We start from the raw sequence: 22,337 nt of genomic DNA on the forward strand, positions 1-22,337 counted from the left end.
CGTTCCACATCAACCTACATCGGTTGATTTAAGCATGTTTGAAGGGCATATTATTAGAAGGCGATAATTCCAAATTTTTAGAAGGGTGTCTGCCACTAATTATGTTATTAATTGATTTAAAATCAATATGACCTGAAATTTTTTTCTGTAAAAACATGAATTTTCTTTTTTACTACTTCTCCTATTGGTCCGTTTACGAGTTTTCATTTTGCAATCGTTGATTCGACAATTTGCATACTTTCATTCAAGGACATATTTTTGTTTTTAATTTTATAATTGTATGTGCAATAAAACTAAAATTCACTGAGATGAAAATTAAATTTGTTTTCAATGTTTCATTTTGCATAATATTTTGAGCTTTTCTAATAGCGATAAAAGTTCTGAATCTAAATTTGAAATAATTTTTTATATTTTTGTATGAAGAAGACGTATGAATGATGAAATAATAAAATATGTTTAAAAATATTTACAAATTAGTGAAATATGTAAAAATATGTAATTATACCAAAATATGTAAAAATATGTAAAATAAAAGTAGCATCATATTAATAGGAATGATTTAAATTATGAACATTTTTTATCAAATTTTAAATATCTTGTTTTAATAAAAATATGTATTTACATATAAATCCGTTCCCTAGTAATGACTAATGACGGTCCGTTTGCTGATAAAGTCGGAGCTTATTATTTCGGGGAAGTCACACACAGACTAATAATCTAATGCACACACTCGCAAGGCTTAACATCACGCGTATAAGGTATTGTCTATACTCAACCTCTTAAAAAAGGTCCACTCCAACCCCTATAACATTTAATTTTTAAATGCTCATATTTTTTTTTTAATTATGATCCAATTTTTTAAATTTATATTAAGAGATAAAGTACGAGGAACTTCATGTTAAATATTCAAGACTTTTTGTCCAACCAAAGTTATTTTATTGACATTTTATGAATAAAAGCTAAGCAAATATGAAATATTCAAATATTTATGAATATCTAAAAAAAAAATTATCAAAATATTTTGATAGTTATATTATCTATAGCGAACGGTGATATAATTTAGAGAAAATGTCTAGACACGTCAATTCCTATTTTTTGAGTTGCGATGAAAAAAAACTCGATTTTGTCATAAACTTGTATACCGCAAATGTCATTTTTATAACTTTGTGTCGATTTTTTTGCTATTATTAAGAGAATTATTGCGAATTTACCAACTACCATAGTACCACCTAGACAGCATTTCCTATCACAAACCTATGATTTTTTTTAATCGGAACAATCTTGGTTGAAATTGTGTACACATACACATAAGAAACATCATTGCAAAACTAAAACATTCATCGTTTCACTTTGAATCTAAAAAAATATTTAATAATTACTCGTAGTAATTATAAGTCAATATTGTGTAAAAATCTATGACAAATATGAATGATGATTAAAATATTATTAATTTCCATGTTATTAAATTTATATAAGTTACTTTAATAGATTCTAGAGGTTAAATGATATTTATTCAGTTTACGGAATTATCATTTGGGATGCACCTGTTATTATATAAAAAATAATATTCAATCATTTTTCCGGAACCCAAGTACATGCCGTCATTATTTATATATAAACTACTTTCTAACATCGTTCGTTGAGATTGTTCGTTCAAGAATTATAAGAGTATAATGTTTAGGTGTAATATTTTATATTTCTTATAAATTGATTCATTAAACGTATTATAAACGTTATTGAGAGTTGACGTCTAGTGATTTGGTAGTAAGAATTAACTTTTAATCCGTAGATGAATCATTATTGTGCCCTTATAAAACTATAAATACAATTTATTTGTATTTATATATATTTATGTATAAGTATATACATATTGTATAGTTATAATCATAGTATAGTATTACATATATGATATAAAATGTGTCTGTGAGTACACGAGTATTTATCTACATAATTTTGACAGCTGTTTTTGCAGTTATGGTGTAAGGTACTGATTAAGACTTGACATTTTCCACAATCGCCGCATTATATAATTTTTTTGAATATTTAAATCCTCGGTAACAGTATTTGTAGTGTTTACTAGTGGTTTTATATAACACTTTTTTTAGAAACTTTATGAATATAACATGTAGTTATAAAAACCTTGAGATAAATTGATAATGAATGTTAATTACTACTATTCCGATAACTGTTAAAATAAAACAGTTATAAAATAATAAAAAATAAAAATGAAATAATTTAATTACTTGTATTATTAATTAAATGTTAGTTTATATATAGAAATAAATAAACCGGTCGTATATTACAAATAAAATAATACTCCAGGCTAAGTTTTTATTTATATAAAAAACAGTTATTAAATGATTTATGATTATTTACTTATTTACCAATTTTTTCAGTTAAAAGGGAAGATAGACGAGACCAATAGCACAGTAGAAATAGTTGATAAATTCAATAATTATCAAATATACCCTCGCATTATAAGCATTGTTTCAAAAGATTATTTTAAGTTTTTTAAGGTAAATATTTTTGTACCTTCATTTTATTTTTAACCTTAGACTTTGAATTTAAATTTGTGTTTACGTCGTAATTAGGTAAATTTACGAAGAACTTGTCCATTTTGGTCAGACAATAGTAAATGTGCTATGAGATATTGCCAAGTGGAATCCTGCCAGTTGGTAAATAATCTAGACAGTTTTTACTTTTTTTTATAAATTACCTAGTTTCATTATCTTTTTTATTCTTTTTAGGATGATGTACCTATAGGTCTTAAAGGCAGTCATCATAGTTTAGTAGATGAAGATATGTCAATTAAGGTGCGTATCTTATGATACTAAATACTTTATTTTATATGTATAAAATTGAAAATATGTATATTTTTAAAAATACTTACATGATATTATGTTTCCTAGTGTGGCTGTTGTTTGTCAATTTGGTGTCCATTATATGTTCATACATACGTAATCCATTCCATTTTACCTTTGTTTTAAAATCCTCAATCCAATTTATTTGCTTTTATTTTAATTTTATTTTTAAGTAATAGTGAGACAATATTTCTCTCTACAGTATATGGAAGGACCACAACAACAAGAATGCGAAGGAGCAATGCAAGATGAATTAGGTTACATTAACACTACTATAAGGTTAGTATCATATTTGGTAAATAATTCTTAAAAACTAAGATATAAATATTTTTTTTCATGCATATACTTATATTATAGTTGAATTATTGTTAGTTATTTATACTCAAAAGAAGTACATAAGTGTTCGTTTTTTTTTTTTTTTTTATAATAATATAGGTATATAAATATTGTGTTCAAGAATTGTTATAATATACGTATCTTTATGATTTTCGTAACAATATACCAGGGGTGGGGAAACTGATAGCCCGTGCTATATTTTCAAATTACATCATAAAATTTTAAAGTTAATCGTTTATACCAGTGGTCGGCAACTGGTGACCCGCTGGCCGCATTCGGCCCACTTGTCTCTTTTATACGGCCCGCATTAAATTCCAAAACCAGGATATGTCATTGAATATCATATCAATTTTGTGTATTGTCTGGTCCGTGAATCCTTTTCAATTTGTGAATGTGGTCCAAGGGCCCAAAAAGATTGCCGACCACTGGTCTATACTCTATCTTAACAGTATAATTATTTTTATCTGGTATTAAACATCGTTAAATGTCTATATGAAATATGTCATAATAATAATAGTAGAGTAGTATAGATTCATAATAATATTAATCTAAATGTCATATGTATGTATACGCATTTTGTATGTCGTGTGTGTTGAATTTATTATTTCCGTATTCAAAAATGCTAATTAAAATGCATGTATTATATATGACTGTTTTTTTCTACGCTCTGGCTAGCTAGATTTTAATTTTCTAAAAATTGGCCCACTAGTAACTTTGAGTTGCCTATTCTGCTATATACTATTTATTATTTATAAATTAAGAAAGTGATTATTGTGGAAGTTCAAAAATAAGATACTAATGTTCTTTAGAAATGTTTTCTATTTATAATAGTGGGTTCATAATTTTTCCCATCAAGACTTCCATCGAGTACATTAAATACGAAAGTTTTAATAATTTAGTTATTGAGTATAAAAACAAAAACATCTCGACCTTTGCATAGTTGGAAAATTTGAAATCACATGGTGTCAAAAAATGTACATTACTTTAACTTCATTGATAGAATTATAATTATTTATATTATTGTTGCTTATTATTATATTTTAATATACGAATATACAGAAACACGCTTTAGACGCTGTTTTCCGTCGGTCCCTATAATGCCCTGCTAAGCAAAAGTACCGTAAAAACCAAATTATTAGTTTTGAGAAAAATGCAGTTTTGTATTTTTCATTTTATTATACTTTTATTATTTGTTAGTCTATTTGATTTAGTATAAAACATATCTACCTTAATACTTTTTTTTGACGAGGAATGCAATGAAATAATAATTTAAAAGTATAATTCGCTTATTATACGAATAAAAGTTACTTTTATCTCATTATTTAGCAATATAAGTTGTTAATAATTTTATGTATTAAAGATAAACGCCGTAAATAAATTTTACGGCATTATTGCTTAATAATAATAAATTGTCTAAAAATGTATTTACTAGACTAAAATGTCGTATATAAATTTATATAAATAATTAATTTAAATATGGCAAAAAATTATATCAAGTAGGTATAATGGTTGTAAACATGAGTTTTATAACAAATTAATCAATTTTATCGTTAAATTAAAAAAGTAATAATAGTTTAATAATTATGAATTGGAATATTTTCCCATAATTGTTTCCTATTTTGTGGAATAACTTGTATCAAGTTTTTGTGAATGTCATTTCTTTTTTGAACATGAATGCTACAAGGTCCTTTCAATAGTTGAGGTGTAGCCATTCCGGATACTTTCATAACACTTTTTTTTAAAAAATTCTCCACAATGGTCCTCCAAATGGAGAATAAAAATCAATACAGACAAGTCCTTTCACATTCCTTTTACTTTAAGAAAAGCTGTTCTTCCTACAATCTATTTTCAAAACAATCCAATCCAAACCACAACTCAAACCAAATACTTAGGTCTAATTTTAGACAAGCGTCTAACATGGGGCCCACACCTCAAAATTAAAAGAAAGACTCTCAACACCAGACTTCATCTACTACGTCCTATCCTCAAGTCCAAACTCTCTATTGAAAACAAATTACTATTATACAAATCAATGCTAAAACCTATCTGGGCATATGGCATACAAATTTGGGGATGTGCCAAGCCTTCCCAAATACGGACCATACAAGCCTTCCAATCTATTTCCCTTCGCCTAATAACATCCGCGCCATGGTACGTCTCAAACCTCTCACTTCACAAGGATCTTAAAATTGAAACAAACTCCAAAACAGCCAAAAACTACTACAAAAAGTTACACACCAAAACAGCTAACCACACAAATCCATTGATTTCCAACTTGGCCAGTGAATTCATGCCTAATAACCCCCCTCGTCGATTAAAAAGACACTGGTGTCGTGATCTCCTAAATCCCGACCTGCACTAATTGAAAAAAAAAAAAAATTAAATTAAAAATAAAATAATATAAAGCTCTCTCCCCCAAGTTAGAGGGTATCCACACTGGTGGACCTCCCTCCTTACGCCATTCACGTTATACATATCCTTTTTTTTTTGTCATCATATTTACTTATTGTATGTATATAAATTACAGATTGTATATATTCTATTTTATCTATTAAAAAAAAAAAAAATCGAATATTCCCGTCGAATCTTTATAACATATATTTAATTATATTATTATTTCTATTTTATAACTATATAGTTAAATTTTTTCTATTAATTTTCTTACTAAGTGTGGAAGGTATCACATTGAGCTCCGGGTCGTAAATAAACTCTTCTTGTGAATCCATTAATTTAATTTTTAAATTGTTTTTTACCCTTACAAAGGGATAATGTCCACCTATTATCCTAAACGAACAAACTCTACCAACCACGCAATCCATCCGCTACCTAGGCATGACTATCGACCAACGACTTACTTGGGCTCCACATCTACGCAACAAAATCTCAACTCTAAACCAGTAGTGGCCAAACTACGGCCCGCGAAAGTATTCTACATTACAACTTTTATTTGCGTAACTGTAATATTTTACATTTACGTAAAAAAAAAAAAAATTGAAAAATACATTTTTTATGGTCCGCGGTAAAAAAAAGATATATTTTTATGGTCCGAGGTAAAAAAAGTTTGGCCATCACTGCTCTAAACGATCGTTTTCGTCTTCTCCGTCTTCTTCTAACTTCTAATCACGTAAAATTACAAACCAAACTACTAATCTATAAACTTTTTCACAAACCAATGTGGGCGTATGGAATCCAACTTTGGGGTTCAGCAAAGTTCTCTAACATCAACAAAATACAGCGTTTCCAATCAAAAACCTTCCGAACTATTACCAAAGCCCCCTATTACGCATCAAACCATTCCCTACATAATGATCTTGCCATCCTCCCCATCCAAGATATTGCTAAAACCTTCTATAAACGATTCAACTTAAATTTTAAAAACCATACAAATTCAGTAATCAAAGATCTGGCCTCAAAAAATATACTTGAAAACCCAAAAAAAAAATTAAAAAGGCGGTGGTGTCGAGACCTACTAACTTAATAATAAAAAAAAAAAAAACTGTAAATACCACAATTGTAATAATTATTCCTATCGCTTGTTTCTTTATTACTATTATTATTATTTAAATAGCTAACCTAAATTATTGTTAAAAAACCGCCTAAGTGCTTTGACCGGGAAGGTTCTTTACTCTGTTTGTTACTCACGACGAAAAATATGTACCTTAATTGCACTTATTGTTCCATTTGCAACAAATTGTGTTAAAAAAGATTAAAATTTCAATAAAAAAAAAAAAAAAATTAAATTGTTTAAAATAAAAGTTCACTAACGTCGTAATGAAATAAAGTACGTATTCTTAACAGCCGTGCATATAATACTGACAACAAATAATAATCTGAAAAAAAGTCACATTACTATAATTTTATTTTAATATATTGATGAGATAAAACAACCATAATAAAGTCGTTAACTTTTCAAATAATATTGAAGAAAAAAAGTCCAAATGTTAGATAATAACGCCGTAACTCAAGTAGAACATGGAAATGTTATGCGAAAACGCCGTATGTATAAACATATTTAAGGCGTTTATGCTTAGTAAGTGTAAGATGCGGCATTCTTACTTAATACTTCTAATTTTTTTTGTTACTTACGGCGTTTTTAAATCTAAATAATTGATTTTATTGCCTATTTAAAGTCATTTTAGGGGTATTTTATCTACATTTATAGTGATAAATTTATCGTCACTAACTCGTTTTTTTTATTTTTTTCGAGTTACGGCACTTTTGTTTAGCAGGGAAGTGTACTAGTCAATATAAAAATTACCACTTAAGACTAATTCATTTTTTATTAAAAATATATTGTAAATTTTAATATGATGTATGCCTAAGCTTACATTAGTCATGGAATTACATCTGATGCGGAAAATGTAAAATTCCTCAAAATTTCAAAAATTTTAACCACACGAACTTAAAAAATGTTGAAAATGTACATGATAGTAAACAGGGATAACTTAAACTTTACACGCAATGTTTTTTATTTTCTAGAGTAAAAGAGTGATTTACTTGTAACCTCCCAATTAAAACAGTTATAACTTAAAAACTGTTGAGATACAAACGAAGGGACTAGAGGTACAATCAGGTACAAACAAGGTACAAACGATTGGGATCGGATAGGACCCGACATTTGAAAGTGGGGGGTACTGGGGAAACCTTTCTGATTCACATCTTTTTGAAATTCGAAAAGTATTGTTCTCTGTAAAAAATGCCGAAGAAATATTAGGTTATATCAACAAAATCAAAAACTTTCTTGCTGAAACGCATTGTCAGAATCTTAAGCGAACAAATTTTTTTTTAATATGTAATAAAATTGAAAAATGGTAATAATAAATATACATACCTATTTATATTAATAAATGTATGTATAATAGCAAAAATGATATGCAATTATAACTTATAAATGTTTTACTTGTTTAATTATGTTCCATAATAAAATAATAAACTATTTACTTATATTTCAATAATTTTATTTTTTTTTCAATTCCCGCATAAGACGCTTTCCCGTTTAAAACGCTCTAATGAGGTAATTCCATAAAGAGCGTCTTAAGCGAGTTTTACGGTAGGTAATTTAATTATTAGTATAATTAAAAAATAAAATAAAACAAAGTTTTTGTCACCAAATTACTTTACTGTTTTGTTTTAAGGCGTTTTAAGGTTATTGCATTTATAATGATTGTATGATATTTAACATTGTTCATTTGATTTTAATATAATAGCGTAAACCGATGTTAATCTTAATTAAAACTGTTGTGCCTTGTGCGCTTATGTGAATTTTGGTAATAATTTTTAAAATCAAATTGCTAAAACAGTTCTTTTGCAGAAAGTGTGGGATAAATATTACTAATTTTCGCGTGACGTCTGAATAATGTTCGTTGCTATGTTGAATATTAGGGAGACTTCAGTTAATTATACAGACCATTATTGCAACGTAGTGGTCAAATATCCTTATGATTTATTTTCCTATCCCTACGTTTCTATACTTCTACATAAACATAAATATAAACATAAACTTACTTAAACATAAAAACATAAACTATATTCATTATGTTAATTAAATTAACAACTATTACAAATTATTTTTACTCCAATCATTAACGTTATGTCAATGATGCATGTTAATATGAAAAGATGAATAATTTTAATATCAAGCTGTATCTATGTAATAAACTTTGATATTTAATTGTAACTTCTTTTTTTGAAACAGATTCAATCATTACTACAAAAAGAACAATTCCATTGATAAGTATGACATAATTAGAGTAAAATTAAAAACTAAATTAAACATTAAATCAGCTAAAATATAAAATTAAATATATACTAATTTCTTTTATTTATATATTTACTTTATTCTACTTGTACATTAAGTTTTGCGCTATAAAGTCTAATGGCCATAGCAGTCACATATTGTAAAATAATAAAAAAAAAAATTAAATATAAATATCGACTTGACTTATAATATATACTTCAAACTTTTTTTTATGGCCTATTCGAGGCCGTTTAGAGCCATCGCTGCTTCCAATATGCCTCTCCACGCCTCTCTATCCATCGCTAATCTTTCTCTATCTCTGATTCATAAGAGTTTCAGATCTTCTTTTATTCGGTCGCTCCACCGCTGTCTTGGTCGTCTTCTTGATCTTGTTCAATCTGGCTTCCACATTGTAACGTTTTTTATTATACTACCTTCCGCTCACTATATATGTCCTGCCCAGCTAAGTCTTCGACTCTTTAGAACACCTACTATATCAGTTTCATTAAACAATTCTCTTAGTTCTACTTTTGTCCTTCGTTCGTATTCGTTGTTTTCAGTATTCTTTTTAGGACCGATGCACAGACGCGTATTTAAGGAAAAACATGGTCAAAACCGAAAGAAATAAAAATAACTGAATAAGATAACTATTGACGGTAATTTAAAGATTACATATCAGAGTACAAAGTTCAGTTAGATAAACAATCTTAGTGATGACAAATCGAATAGTAGATACCCAATCTATTTGTTCACCACAACTCACAAGTGAATACTATAAATAGTGTTTTATAGTTTTGCCTTAATATAATTTTGTTTTACACTTCATATTTAAGTAGTTTATTACATTAAAAATAAACGTTATTTGTTAGTTATAAAAGATGGAATCTATCCCTGGAGGTAATTATATTTATCGTACTAATTTTAGCAATAAAATATAAGTTACTAAATATCATATAAAGTGTATAGTTATATATATTTTACATTCCGGATCAAGCGAGATCAACTTAAAATTGTAACAGATTTTAATAGTCATACTTATAACAAATATATTAAAGCAAAAAATATTTGCTAATATCTGCGATATTAGTCAAAATTAATTAAATCATATTAAAAACCTGTAAATATACAAAAAAAAATATTTATAATTTTATTAAATATTTTTATATAAATTACTTATTTTATTTTTACTGCACGTAAACCTATATTTTATAGTTATTAGGATCATATTAAATCATAAATAAATTATTCTTTTAAAACTTATACTATTTAAAAATTAATTTTTTATATAGGATCTCGATGTAATGATATTGTTCTTAGTAGAAGAGACTTGTATACAATTTTAAAAGAAGGTTCAACAAAATCGAAACATCCACATGGAAATTATGAACACTTAACAAAATATATACTAGAAATTACTAAATATCCAAATGAATTACCGAAGGATATAAAAAAGGTTTAATCTTATTTTATTTCCCAGTTTAATACCAAATGGTCTGCATCATCTCGAAACGTAGATTATTTTTTAAAAAAAAATTTTGGTTGGTTGGAAACTAAAATAAGTTTTCCTATGTACAAAGCTTCTTCATTTTCTTCAAATGATATGAAAGTTAAGGGTGGAAGACCAAAAGTGGATTTCTCTAAGAGTAGTGAACGTACAAAACGTAGAAAAACTCAATTATTAAGGTCCGAGGTAGGTTCTTTAGAATTATCTTATGCGGCTCAGATGAGTCTCCGTGCAAGTGGCCAGTTAGATGCTGCTAATGTGATAAAAGATGTGACATTAACAACACCTAAACGAGCAGAAAAATATAGAAAGGCTTATAAAGAAACGTCAAAATCAGTTATGCCACAGAAGTAATTACTATTGAAACCAAGAACAAAGAAAATCAAATAAAATCATTGATTCCTTCTTCTTTTATTTTTAATGATCGTGAAGTGGTAGTAAATTATCAATTATTATTTACAATGGTCGACGGAAAAGTATGCAATGCAGTGTGTGATAATAAATCCACGTTAAAATGTTACATTTGTGGTGCAACATCTAAGGATTTTAATGACATTAATAATATAACTCGTATAAGAATCGACGAATCGAACATAAAGTTAAATTTTGGGCTATCTATATTACATGCCTGGATACGATTTTTTGAATGTTTGCTTCATTTAGCTTACAAATTAAATGTAAAAAAATGGCGAGTATTAGATAGCAAAAGTAAGGAAGTTATTAAAACTAATAAAATTAGAATTCAACAAGAATTTAAATCACAATTAGGACTAATAGTAGATAAACCAAAACCTGGGTTCGGTTCCTCAAATGATGGAAATACGGCACGCAGTTTTTTTGAAAATTCTTTCATATCATCTTCTATAACTAGAATAGATGAAGGTATAATAAAACAATTTCAAGTTGTACTTTTAGTCATATCAAGTGGTTATAATATAAATGTGGATAAATTCAAAATTTTTACTCTTGATACGGCAAAAAACTTTGTCAATAAATATCCATGGTATCCAATGTCTACAGCTGTACATAAAATTTTAATTCATAGTTCAGAAGTTATATCGTCTTGTATCTTGCCTATTGGTCAATTGTCCGAGGAAGCGCAAGAGGCACGTAATAAGAATTTTAGAAAATATCGTGAGGACTTTTCACGTAAAATGTCAAGAAAAGTTACAATGGAAGACGTTTTCAATCGTCTTCTTGTATCATCAGATCCATATATATCTAGTATGAGAAACCTGCCAAAAAAAGAACTGAAAACTTATTCTAAAGAAGTTTTAGACTTGTTACAACCTCCTGATTATAATTTAGACACCGAAAAAAATATTAACGATTCCAGTTCAGATTCTGAATATAATTCCAGTACAGATAGTAGCGACTAGCGAATGGAAGTTTATTTTTTAAAAAATGTTTATTTATTTTTTATTTTTTGTATGTTGTATTTCTTATTTTAAAGATAATGTACAAAATCATAAGTTTATTTATAACTTGCTCTAAAAATAAATTAAATTTGCAACTTTAATGAATATTAATAATGTATTATCACCTTGGAATGTTATTTAAGTTATGACCATGTTTTTCCTTAAATACGCCACTGTGCGATGATCCTCCTTAGTATTTTCCTCTCAAACGTCATTAGCTTCTTCTCATCTGCCTTCGTTGATGCCCACGCCCCGCAAGTGTACAATACTATAGGCTTGACCAGGGCTTTGTAAAGTCTGATTTTTGTCTTCTTGATAGTAGTTTTTACTTAAACAGCGTTACCAATGAAAAATAACACTTATTCCCTGCTATTATTATACGATTGATTTCCTCATGGCTATTTGCCTTTTCATTTACGTCTACTCCAAGATATTTAAAGTAATGTACTTTTTCAAATGTCATATCTCCCACTAAAATTGAATTTTGGTGATGTTGCCTCTGTGATACAATTAGGTATTTAGTCTTGTCTTCATTGATGTTTAGACCTATACTTTTTCCTTCCTCTATTAATTTATTTGCTGTGTTTCTTACTTGGTCTTCTGTTTCATCTATTATAATTATATCATCCGCGTACGCTGCCGTCACCACATTTTGTTCACCAATTTTTAAACCTATGGAGTCGTCTTGCATTTTCTTTACCACTGACTCCAGGGCAATTTTATAGAGTATAGGGGATAGTGCATCTCCTTGTCTCAGATCCGTTTCTACTGGAAAATCTTCTGACATTACTGAGTTGAACTTTACATTTTAAATTTTGAACACAAACCTTCACTAATCTCACAAGTTTTACCGGTATTCCGAGTTCAATCATAACCCGTCAAAGACTACTTCTCTTGATAGAGTCGTAGGCTTGTTTGAAGTCTGCAAATAGTAAGTATATATATTCGTCGAATTCATGGCTTTTTTCCATCATTTTAATTATATGTAATTGTTCTACAGTTGATTTACTTTGTGTGGACCTCGCTTGGTAATCTCCTATTATCTCTTTGGCGTATGGTTTTACCTTATTTAGTAACATATTTGACAAAACTTTGTACGATGTATTAAGAAGTGAGATTCCCCTATAGTTCTGGCAATACATAGCATCTCTTTTTTTATATATCGGACATAATAGCGACGTATTTCATTTTTACCATCATGGTATCTTCTCATCGTTCCATATTTTTTCAATTAATTGTTTTAACGTAGTAATTAAGGCTTTTCCTCCTCTTTTCAACATTTCTGCTGCAATCCCATCTTCCCCCGGTACTTTCCCGTTCTTAAGCATACTTATCACTTGTTCAATTTCTTCTTCTGTAGGTTTCTCTATATATTGTTCAACTGTAGTAATTTTCTCCCCTGACTCATTTTGGGTAGACTGATTAAGCATTATTTCAAAAACGTTTTTGAATTCACCGACCACTTCTGTTTTTTCTGTTATAAGTAACCCATCTTTGCTTTTCATTATTGTTGACTTTGCCTTGATTCCGGTTTTGATTCCGTTTGCTTTTTCAAAGAAAAGTTTCGTATTATTCTTTAACTGTTTTCTAACATTTCTATCCTTATTTTTTCCCACTCTCTTTTTTTTCTTCTGATTGTACGCTTTGTTTCTCTCTGTTTTGTAGCCAAAATTCTCTTATTATTTTCGGTAGGGTTTTTAAGTACTTCTATTCATGCTAAATTTCTTTTAGCCATTACCCTCTTGCAGCTTTCATCGAACCATTTATTCTTAGTTTTTTTTTTCTTGAAACCTCAAGATTTCAATTTCCACTTTCTTTCTTGTGCTCTGTAATACTCCACATTTCGTTTGGATTGTTTGTTTCTTATATCGATTGTAATTCTTCTGTTAGTTTTCTTTTATACTGTCCTTCCACTGCCTGATTTTTTAAAGCTTCTGTACTCATCCATTTGCGCAGTGCTGTTCTTTTTTGCCGTTCAACTGACAGTCTAATTTTGATATTAATTTTTACAAGAAAATAGTCCGATATTGCACTACTTCCTCTCATACTCCTAACATTTGTAATCCATTTCCTAATTTTTTTTCCACTATGACGTAGTCTATGTGTGACTAGATGCCGACACCCAAGTTTGCTTGTGTATATTTTTGTGTGGAAATGTTGTGCTACTAACTATTATATGCCTTGTCATAGTAAAATTAATTAATTTAGTGCCATTATCACTTGATTCTTCATGAAAGCTGTGTTTCCCAATTGTTGGCCTGTATATTAATTCGTGTCCTATTTTTGCATTAAAATCTCCTACCTGGTATTTTACTTTATTTTACGGTATAAAGTCATAAACTGCATCCAATCTTTTTAATTTTTTATCTTATCCTCTTTATCTTCGGTTGGTGCATAGCAGTTAATTAGGACTATATTTACCCATTTGCATTCTATTTCCATAAAACATATCCTGTCATTAATCGTCTCAAATTTTTTAACTTTCGGCAATATCTTGTCATTTACAATAAATCCAACTTAATTTTTGTACTCTGTTCCACCACTATAAAAAAAGGGTCTAATTTCCAGTTCTTTGATTTCCATTCTCTCTGGCTACCTTATTTCTTGAATCGCTACCATGCCCAGTCGATATCGTTCAAGCTCCGATATCACTGTCGTCAAATGTCCAGCCCTATACAATGATTGCTTATTCCAAGTTCCAGTTAAAAAATCCTTAAGTTCCATTTTCATTCGAGGCATATTAGGTCGATTCGTAACCAGTTTTTTTTTTTACATGTAGGGTGGTTAGCCCTACGATAACCCCCATTAATGGAGGGCTCAACTGGGCGGTGGTGGTGCTTCAGTGCATGATGTGTCGCTAAGTGTCACTTAGTGTACGCCTACTTACCTGAGACGATCCTAAACATCCTTCAGGCTGCACCACCACCTGGCTGAGGTCCGCGGGATTGTCACACCCGTTATCCTGTGAAGGATACCCCAAGTGGGCATACTTTAAACTTATCTATTCTTATTCATATATTATCCTTTTTTCTATCTTAAGATCTTTAATGTAACATGTAACATTAAAAATATTAAATTTAAAATCAGTCTGTGGAATTTATTGATCTGTCAATCTGTGAAAATGTTAAGGGATGAACGGATAGCAATTATTAGTATAATTGTATAATGTTTAGTTTTATTTAAAAAAACATTTTCAATAAATCGATTAGATATTTTATTAATAATATGTAATGTAATGTAATATTTTTTATTGTAAACAATAAATATTTACGCCCAGAGGCAAGAGTACCTACAGTTTAAATATAAAGACAAAATAGGTACACATTTAGAATTTTTATAATACTTTTTACTTTGAACATAAATAACTTGGGGATCAAAAAAAAAAATCAAAGTTTTCTAATGAATTGCAGTTATACATAATTATATTTAAAGGAGAGTGTAGGCTATAGTTTTGTTTAAATGGTTGGATATAAAATGAGCTAGTGGTGCGAAGATTGTGTGTAGGAACATTAAAAGAGATATTGGAGAGTAATTCAGAGCAATCTATTTTATTATTTAACAATTTATACATAAATTGAATGTCAATATTAAAACGTCTTTTTTCAAGAGATGCGATATTTAATTCTGAAGCTAATATAGGAATTGATATATTTATTTTCCCTGATTTATATCTTAGAAAATGAATAAATCTGTTTTGTATTTTTTTTTTTTTTTTGATTTTTCAATTTGACCTGATTAATAGGGATTTCAAATTAAGGAACCGTATTCAACAATTGAACGAATTAACTTAAAGTATAGTACTTTTAAATAGTTTATATCATTAAAATGCCAAAAGGTGCGTTTTATAAATTCAAACATTCTTTGTGCTTTATTATAAATATATGTGATATGTTCACTAAATGATAGATTGTTTGAAAGTATTATATCAAGATCTTTAACATTAGATTTTGTACTAAGAATATTATATAGATAGTGTATTTCCAGACTATGGGTTTCTTACGTTTTGTAAATGTAATTTTGGAGCATTTAGAAATATTAATTTTAATTTGATTACGAGTACACCATGCTTCAAATTTTTTTAGGTCTTCTTGTAATTTTTTACAATCATTATTTGTGTTTATATTCAGGTAAATTTTTAAATCATCAGCAAATAGAAGGTATTTACAATAATGGAATTCATTGTAGAGGTCGTTAATAAAAATATTGAAGAGTATCGGTGATAAATTACTGCTTTGAGGTACTCCTGATGTAACAATGATTTGATCGGTTATATAATAATGCATTTTTACTCGTTTTTTATCAGTAATGTAAGTACAAAGCCATGACAACATTGGATTTATCACCCCTAGATTTTCTAATTTGTGCATTAATAAGAAGTGGTTTATGCTCTTGAAAGCTTTTTTTAAATCCGTATAGATAACATCAACCTGTACTTTTGCCTGAATTATTGAAACTAAATCTTGGTAAAAAATCATTAAATTTAAAATCGTTGAATTAGATTTACGGAAACCATGTTGGTTATCTGAAAGGGTATAGTTAATAATAATTAACTATAGATGTAATTTTTGGTTCAATAAGTTTTTTAAATGATTTGGCTAATACATTTAATTTGGATATTGGACGATAATTATGAATATCAGATTTGTACCATGATTTAAAAATTGGGTATGTGTAATTATTTTTCCAGTAGGTTGGGAAAATACCTGTTGATAATGAAAGAGAAAATAGGAAATTGGACGTGCGTCCAATGAGTATTTATACGTAATGAGTATTTACAATTTAGAAGTAAAATGGGAGTAAAAAATCGGGGTCAAATTTTATATCGGGTTTTAATGATGATAATTTGTTGAACACTTCTGATAATGATAGATTTATATTAGAAATATTTATTACACCATTATATTTATGTGTATTAGAAATGTTAGAAGATGTTGATAAAGGTGAGTAAACAGAGGCAAAAAATGATTTGAACATATTATTTATTATATTTAGGTTAACGGAAGTATTATAATTTAGGTGCATAATATTTGGTAAACAATTGATTTGTTTCTTGTCTTTTACATATTTCCAAAACCTTTTAGAATTTTTTGTTAAATTTTTTGAATATTATTTATATAGTTTTTGTAACATTGTTTTGATAAACATTTACATTTTGCTTTGACATTTGAGAATTTTTTGAAATCAACTTGATTTTTAGACTTTTTTTATTTACTATGTAGTTTATTTTTTTTTAATATTAAAAAACGTAATTTTTTAGAGAACCATAGAGGGAATGATGAATTACGGGGCTGTTTTTTAGGGACAAATAAACGTATGGCTTCGTTGATTATGTTATAGAAACGGGTAATAGCGTTATTAATATCGTTGCATTTATATAAAATGCATCAATCTATTTCGTCAAAGTGTAATATCATATCATTATAATTAGCATGTTTAAAATCAAGGTATTCAGGTTTATTATCATGTTGGTTGAAATAGTTTAAATCTAATGTAATATTAAGCGCAGGATGGTAACGGTTAATTGGAAGTATTTTTGCATGAATCAACAATTAAGTTTTTATAATTAGTAAATATTAAATCTAGAGGGTAGTTAAATTCATTAGTTACTGAATTTAGTTGATATAGATTATGTTCAGAGGAACAGTTAAATAATATTTCAGCTTTATGTGATTTATCACCATTATATTTGAGTCCTATATCATTATTATATAAATGTATATTTGGTAGGTTATAGTCACAAGCTAATATTAAACTTGTATCCATATCAAAGTTTGATAAAAGTCATTCAACTGTATTAACGTGCTCAGTGTATAAGTTAATTTGACTCGATGGTGGAATATAACATGGTCAAAAATATAACATCTAACATGATCCAATAATACATTTTAATTTATCATTAATAGTAACTAGCACATAAACCTGTTCGAGACTATCAATTGGGATTGTTATAAATTTTGAATTTAAACTTTTATGGACACACACTGCAACTCCGCCTCCTCTACTGTGGGTACATGTTATTGAATTTCTTTCTAAGCAATAAACGTTGAAATTAACAAAACCTAATTCAGCACTAAATATATCATCACTAAGCCAGGTTTCAATTAGTATAAAAAATTTGACATTAAATAATGGTATATTGATATTTTATTTATGAAACTTTGTTCGTAAGCCTCTTACGTTTTGATAATAACCAGGTAAAATAAATGTTGGAACACTTTGATTTTCTTTTTTTCAGTTATTAGGAGGGGGATATTACATTTGGGTTAGCATTTTTATTACATAAATATAATTTATTAGAGTATCTTACATTTGACTTTGTAGCTGTAGGATTTGAAATGAATCTTAGTTTTTTCCAGAATAGTTGGGACGCCTTTAACGAAGTTGATATAAAGATTCGATTCACTTTTATTTTTACGTAGTTTTCATTACATACCAATGCTCAAATTGGAAAAAAAATTAAGGACGCACGCTGGTTTTAGTTCAAAAAACACCGTTCCATAGCTGATAAATTGTAAAGTAACTTCGTCCCCCATGCCCCCAAAAATATAATATTTCACTATAAAGGTAGTATGATTTATAATATTTATTTGCTTATTACTATAACATTATTTTATAACGAAATAATAATATTAATTACAGAAATAAATATTAATCTTTAATTAAATTCCACAATGATTTGTATGCATTTTCTTCAGTAATTTTTATCTTTTTAGGACAATTTTATTTCTCTCCTGTTCGTTTGCCTTTCTTAGCCCACGATTCAATCCATTTTGTTGTGTTAATCTTGTCTATTGGTGGAAAATTAAACAAAAAGTTGTTAAAAGGTCAAAAGTAGAAACACTTATACGACTATACAACCGAAATCACTTCAAAATTATATAGTTATTCAGCCATGATTATTATCTTAGTCAGTGATTAACGTCGACGATAACCGTTTTCTGGGAAAAAATAACCATTACTTTGTAGTTAGCTATAGAAAATAGAAATAAACGAAAACAAAATCCAAATACACCGTTCAAAAGAACCCAGAGTTCATCTCCAGAGGGACTCGTTTTTAGCGTTTCTCGCTTAATAAATGAAGGGGGACGCTGAAATTTATGGAAAAATGAAAGTGGACTCCGTCCGCCCGCGTGCCCCCCCCCCCCCCCCCCCCCCCCCCCCCCCCCCCACCCAATTCGAGCATTGTTGTTTACTGATTTATAAAGTTTTCGTTGATAAGGAATCCAATCGAGATTAATATGGAAATTACGCATAGATGGTATTTCACATAATTTAGATTTGGATTTAAGTACTAAACCAATGTCTGATTTATTCTTTAAAATTAATTTTAAAGACCTAGATTTAATTCCAATATTTCCGAGACGAGACATTTTTGTTATTTGAATATTGTTTTCAAATTTAGACAGAATATCATTAACAATAGAATCGTCATTATTTTGAGTTTCTGATTCTGGAGCGTTGAAAATAAGTATATTATTTTCCCTTGCAGCTCGTTCTTGAGGTTCATTTATGATTTCAGAATGAATTGTATTTTTATTATTTTCAAGATCTGAGGTTTGAGATTCTAAACATGATATTTTTTCTCGAAGAAATTTATTTTCTTTTACTAAAGAATCAAGTTTTAAGTTAATAGCATTTGATACTGAGGATGTCGAAGGCCGGATACAATCAGAACATTTCCAGGAAGATGTGTTTATTTTGTTGGTGGTTGGAGATGAAATATAGCTATCATGAATATAATTTTTTTTTACATATATTACAAGAAATAGAAGGAGAATTACGATTAATGATAGTTGTACAAATTGTATTTATTATTGCGGAAGGCATAATTGTTAAATTAAAGCACCACAATACAACAATAAGAGATAAGATAGGTTACATTCGATTACACACGTCCGATCCAGGTTATTTCTTTTTACATTTTGAGAGTTAAAATATATATTATTATTATTATCACAACTCTAATCAAGTGAGAACTGTCCACCTCATGGGTTACCTAAAGACATAATCAATATTAATATACATTGTTTGATTATAAGAATATAGAAGTTTAGCTTAACATTGAAATTAATTACAAAATTAATTAAATTAAAATATGAATTAAATTGATAATAATGATTAATTGTGTGACACATTATCTAGGTTCAATTTATTTTAATTGTATTCTAATAAATTAATATAAACGTATATATTTGCCTTGGTTTTAACAACCATTTTATAGTTAATTAATGTTTTATCATTTTCAATATAGTGCTGCAGCTATGGAGGACTTTGCCCTCTGGCAGGCCCATGATGACATTCAAGACATGTACTGCACATTGCCTGATGATGATGGTGAGGCGGAATATGTTGATCTATCTCTTAATCCTGAACGGTACACAGGATACAAAGGACCTTCAGCAAATCGCGTTTGGAATACAATTTATATGGAAAATTGTTTTAGGTAAGGAATAATAATTGATAATTTGTTTTGGTGTTATTTATTTGAGAAGTAAAATTTTTAGGCCAAAAAATTTGTTTGAAGTCTACATTATTTCAGCAAAATTGACAGGTAGATATTAGATATCAAAGAACTTGTAAATTTTTTAAGTTAAATCTATTTATTTCAAATGTTATTCAGGAATGTGTTTAGAAAAACGAGCTTTTTATCGTGCCATTTCTGGTCTTCATACAAGTATTAATATACATCTCAGTGCTCAATATTTATTATCAGGTAGATATATACATTAAAAATTATTTGGTTGATTGTAAAATATCTATAATATTCCTCCATCTCATGCCTAGACAAAGGATCAACATTTTTAAACCCATGTGGTACTGGCTTTTGGGGGCCGAATGCCGAAGAGTTTGAACACAAGTTTGGCCCAAAATCCACCAAAGGTGAAGGAACTCAGTGGCTTAGAAATTTGTACTTCTTGTATCTAGTTGAATTGAGGGCTCTACAAAAAGCTGCACCTTTACTTGAACAAGTAAAATACTATACAGGAAACAATAAAGAAGATGAAACTACTCGACATGCTGTTCACAACTTTTTAGGAATTATCAAGTTAGAGTTTTTCACTATTTAATTGTATGGTTATTTACATTTTATATGATATATGTTTTTACAGGAAATTCCCACAGCAATTTAATGAGCAGACAATGTTTTTGGGTGGACAACAAGCTCAAAAATTAAAAGAAGAATTCCGTCTTCATTTCCGTAATGTATCAACAATTATGGACTGTGTTGGGTGTGAGAAATGCAGACTGTGGGGTAAATTACAAGTACAAGGATTGGGAACAGCGCTGAAAATATTATTTTCGAACAAAGCGTGGACAAATGGTTATAATGAATTATCTACAACTGTTAATAAACATACATTACAATTGGAGCGTAGCGAAATTGTTGCCCTCTTTAATGCATTCGGAAGGTGAGATAAAGAGTGATAATGTTTTCTATTATTATGCATTTATAAATAAATATATAAATTACATGTATGTATTATTTAGTTTGTTAAATACTATTATAATTATATTTTTTAAATTTCAGGTTATCAACAAGTATTTATGAAATTGAACGATTTCGAAAACTCCTTAAGTAAATAAGTTCATATTTGATAAAAAAACATCACATCTTTTTATATACTATAAATGTATATTAACGTATATTTTTTAAACTACATTGTTATCATTACATTCCTTACTGATTTTTCTTTTATATATTTTATTAAATTGAAAGTATGTTTTGTTTAATACTTTTCTAACTATTTTAATTATAATTTAATGCTGTATAAAATTAACTAAAATGATGGATGAAATGTCTAGTAGTCTCTTTTTCTTTCTTTTTTTTATTTTTTCGAGCATTTTAACAATTTAAATTCTGATAAAGTCGTGAATAATCAGCTATAAAAGCTCTCTACGTATTAACATATAGAATAGTGTATAATTTTATCAAACAAGGTCAATGTTGATCATACAATTACTGTTAAGTCAATATTTTTCATAGTCTAGTCCTTTAAATGTTTTTATCTTATAATGTCTTTTATGTTTCATGTTTAATTTGGTTAATGTATGTCCACTATGATCATTGCCATTTATATTTTATTTTTGGTTTTATTTTGTCTCAATTTTTATGTTTAATTTATCTCAAAAGTCAATCTACGAGTAGAATTAATTTTTTCCTTGCATAATTTTTTTAAATTATTGTGGTGTAAGGTTATTTGTATTATTTAATCTATATTATTTTTGTCATTCCAAAAATAATTAATATAAGTTTTAATTATCGAGAGCATGAAATTAAAGTATTTGACAAAATATTGTATAGGTTATGTAAAAATAATGGTTTACTGTGATATAGCATGAAAGGTCTGAACAAATTATCATAATAATTTACTAAGCAATGTCTAGTTTTTGTTAGAATTTGTGTGTTATTTATTTATGTGCTTATGTGTTATTTATTTAATTTATTATTTTATACAATTAAGTTAAAGTTCATGATGTAT

The 22,337-nt window shown here is 28.2% G+C and overlaps 2 protein-coding genes across 3 annotated transcripts in view; both read left to right on the forward strand.

The window, feature by feature from the left end:
- Nucleotides 1-21,558, forward strand: part of LOC112691178 (ero1-like protein) — a 32,425-nt gene extending 10,867 nt beyond the window's left edge. The window contains exons 2-11 of one of the 2 annotated variants that reach the window (XM_025565342.1): nt 2,397-2,516; nt 2,592-2,675; nt 2,748-2,813; nt 3,064-3,140; nt 20,108-20,299; nt 20,361-20,407; nt 20,477-20,569; nt 20,641-20,902; nt 20,967-21,266; nt 21,386-21,557. In XM_025565342.1, the coding sequence (XP_025421127.1) occupies nt 2,643-2,675; nt 2,748-2,813; nt 3,064-3,140; nt 20,108-20,299; nt 20,361-20,407; nt 20,477-20,569; nt 20,641-20,902; nt 20,967-21,266; nt 21,386-21,437 (1,122 nt within the window). In that variant the 5' untranslated portion in view covers nt 2,397-2,516; nt 2,592-2,642 and the 3' untranslated portion in view covers nt 21,438-21,557. Of the gene's footprint in view, nt 1-2,396; nt 2,517-2,591; nt 2,676-2,747; nt 2,814-3,063; nt 3,141-20,107; nt 20,300-20,360; nt 20,408-20,476; nt 20,570-20,640; nt 20,903-20,966; nt 21,267-21,385 lie in introns of both variants that reach the window. The other variant, XM_025565337.1, reaches the window with a different exon arrangement.
- On the forward strand, nt 9,059-11,848 carry LOC112691195. The gene is made up of 2 exons (XM_025565349.1): nt 9,059-9,831; nt 10,224-11,848. The coding sequence occupies exon 2, from the start codon at nt 10,900-10,902 to the stop codon at nt 11,815-11,817; it is 918 nt and encodes a 305-aa protein (XP_025421134.1). The 5' UTR covers nt 9,059-9,831; nt 10,224-10,899; the 3' UTR covers nt 11,818-11,848.
- Nucleotides 21,559-22,337: the final 779 nt, after the last annotated feature.

Source organism: Sipha flava, unplaced genomic scaffold (genome assembly GCF_003268045.1).
Source record: "Sipha flava isolate LNK unplaced genomic scaffold, YSA_version1 115_pilon_pilon, whole genome shotgun sequence".
In the NCBI taxonomy this organism is placed as follows: Eukaryota; Metazoa; Arthropoda; class Insecta; order Hemiptera; family Aphididae; genus Sipha; species Sipha flava.

Excerpts from the sequence above, each read along its gene's own strand:
- LOC112691195 (XM_025565349.1), top strand. The coding sequence starts at position 10,900 with ATGGTCGACGGAAAAGTATGCAATGCAGTGTGTGATAATAAATCCACG.